This window comes from Vombatus ursinus, unplaced genomic scaffold, assembly GCF_900497805.2.
Source record: "Vombatus ursinus unplaced genomic scaffold, bare-nosed wombat genome assembly UNPS02015414.1, whole genome shotgun sequence".
NCBI classification, from domain to species: domain Eukaryota; kingdom Metazoa; phylum Chordata; class Mammalia; order Diprotodontia; family Vombatidae; genus Vombatus; species Vombatus ursinus.
In genome coordinates, this window is record NW_020955192.1 from 725,262 (window position 1) to 728,054 (window position 2,793).

Consider the following 2,793-nt stretch of genomic DNA (forward strand, 5'->3'; position numbering starts at 1 on the left):
CTCAGCAAAATAGCTTACTCCACTCCACTATATTAGCTATACCGCCTCCTATTTAATAATGTATGAGGACACACTTAAGAAACTCAAAATGTCTAGCCTGGAGAAGAAAAGAATTCAAGGGGACATGATAGCAATCTTCAAATGTAAAGGGCTCTCATACGTCCTTCTATTTGTCCATAGGGAAGAAGTAGGAGACATAGGTAAAAGTTATAAAGTGGCAAATTTAGGCTTGATACAAGAAAAATATTTCTAATAATTACAGCAATATGGAAGAGGAAGGGGTTGCCTCAATATGTTGTGAGTTACTCCTCACTGGATGTATTTAAGCAAAGTTAGATGACCAACTTGCTGAATATGGTGTAAAGGGGAATTTTTTTTCAATTCAGTTTTGGATATGTGGGCTCTGAGGTCCCTTCCAACTTAGAAATCCTTTGATTATCAAGGAGTCATTTGAAATTTGCTTTCCTAATGTCTAAGATACCCATGTAAAATCTTATATAACAATCTACTTAATTTTTTCCCTACTTGCACTTTGACTTCCTGAATAAATTATAATAGGATTCTGTTTTATTTGTCTTTGGATTTTCTCTTCCTATCAACACGTAGGTACCTTATATATAATATTGGCTTGATAACAACATGTTGTTGATGATGAAATTGGTGTTGATGATGATAATGATGATGATGATGATGATGACGTCCTGGAAAAATGAATTCTAGCTCAACTCTTATTATTTTTGTTATGTGACCTTCAACAGGTTACATAACTTTTGGGAGCCTAACTTTACCTATTTTAAGAAATAGGAATAATAATTCTTACAGTTAAGTATGTTGTAAAGCTAAAATGAGATAATGGATTGGAAAGCATTTGAGAAAACACAAGTATTATCAAGAGATGTCATTATTATAAGACAAGAGGAAAATATGAACTCAAAGAGTCCACCTTTCCATCCACTTATTCTTTCTAATAGTAAATACCATTTCTCAAAACTCCCTTCCTCTAAGAGCTTTCCTCAATGCTTTTTTTTACATCCTTATTCCTCAGACTGTAGATCAAGGGATTCAGCATAGGAATCACAGTTGTATAAAATACTGAAGATACCTTCTCTTGTTCCATAGACTTACTAGAAGGTGGTTTGAAATACATGAATGTGATTGACCCATAAAAGAGAACCACAGCCATGAGGTGGGTGCTGCAAGTGCCAAAGGCTTTGGACCTTCCTTCTGTAGAGCGGATGCGGAGAATGCTGGCAAGGATGAAAACATAAGAAATAAGAACTGCCAAGGTGGGCACTAAGGTATTAAATCCAGCAATGACATGAAGCAGTAACTCATTGATTTGGGTGCTTGAGCACGAGAGATTGAGTAGGGGAAGTACATCACAAAAGTAATGGCTGATGATATGGGATTTGCAGAAAGAGAGTTTCATCATGAAGCCTGTGTGGATCAGAGCTGAGAAAAAACCCAAAGTGAAGGCAGCTGCCACCATCAACGAGGAGACCTGATAGGACATGATCACATTATAAAGCAGTGGGTTACAAATAGCAACATAGCGATAATAAGCCATCACTGTAAGAAGGTATCCTTCTGCAACAACAAAGACCACAAAGAAAAAAAGCTGGGCCATACATTTGAAATAAGGGATAGTATTGTTTTTCCCTAAGAAGTTCACCAACATTTTAGGGGTAATGGTAGAGGAATAGCAGAAATCTACAAAGGACAAAGTGCTGAGGAAATAGTACATGGGCGTATGAAGTGGAGGACTGGCAACAATTATTAGCATCATGCCCACATTCCCCACAACAGTGATGACATAGATACACAGGAATAGGAAGAAGAAAGGAAACTGGAGCTCTGGCTGATTTGTTAACCCCACAAGAACAAACTCAATCTCAGTGGAGTAATTTCCTGTAGTCATTCTCCTCTAGAGAGATCTGTAGGGATGAGAGAGAAGAGTTACATTAAAAAGCATCTCACCTTGCCCATAAGAAAGGCATACAGGCAAAATAGCATGTAGTATTCTCTTGATGTTGTTTTTCCCCAGGTCAAGAAGTATCTCTATATCTCTAAGATACTATGAAAGATGTGATATGAAGGATGCTATACTGAAAGAAAAATCTTAGTTATTTAAAGTGCTGTCTCACTTCCCTGGTTCAGTTAAATTCTTTAATTCTTTATGTGTTTATGAGTCACAGCCCCCTTATTTTATTCTGACACCTATGGAAAATAAAATGCTTAACAAGTTCAGAGTTCATAGAATTAAGAATCTCAGAGATAGAATCAGCAAGGGGAAATTCTATTCTGATATAATTCTTTTTAACAGGTAGGAACTGGTTGGATGGGTGGAAATTACAGGAATTCCCTAAGGAAATGACTATTCCTTCATAATGATGTAGTAGAAGAGAGAAAAGTCCTATAGTTAGATAGGTATCCTAGATTTGGAGAGAAGAGATTTTTTTAAAATTCACAAAAAAGACACATAGAATGACCTAAAATTCTATGGGTATCAATAATTCAGCGATAATGACAAATTCTCTAGATTAAAATTCTAAGGCCACTAAGAAAGAGTTGTGATGAAGGAAGGGAGAAAACTGAACTCTCTAGAGACACTGATGTGATTATACAGGAGCCTCTGCAATCAATACAGATTTTTAAAACATATACAAAATATGGAAGCAAGGGCAGACAATGGAAGATAATGAAAAGAAAAGTTTGGAGTATGGTCATGTAAGAAGAGTGTCAGGGTATGTGGAAAGAAAGGAAGGGGAGTGTCACTTTCTTGTCTTTATGATA

General features: G+C 36.3%; 1 protein-coding gene across 1 annotated transcript; it reads right to left on the reverse strand.

Annotated features, from left to right (window-relative positions):
- Positions 1 to 1,000: 1,000 nt before the first annotated feature.
- LOC114032319 (olfactory receptor 8D1-like) lies at positions 1,001 to 1,918 on the reverse strand. Its single transcript, XM_027847567.1, has one exon. The coding sequence runs from the start codon at positions 1,916 to 1,918 to the stop codon at positions 1,001 to 1,003; it is 918 nt and encodes a 305-aa protein (XP_027703368.1).
- Positions 1,919 to 2,793: the final 875 nt, after the last annotated feature.

Bases quoted from the DNA above. Each gene is read 5' to 3' on its own strand.
- LOC114032319 (XM_027847567.1), bottom strand. From the start codon at position 1,918: ATGACTACAGGAAATTACTCCACTGAGATTGAGTTTGTTCTTGTGGGG.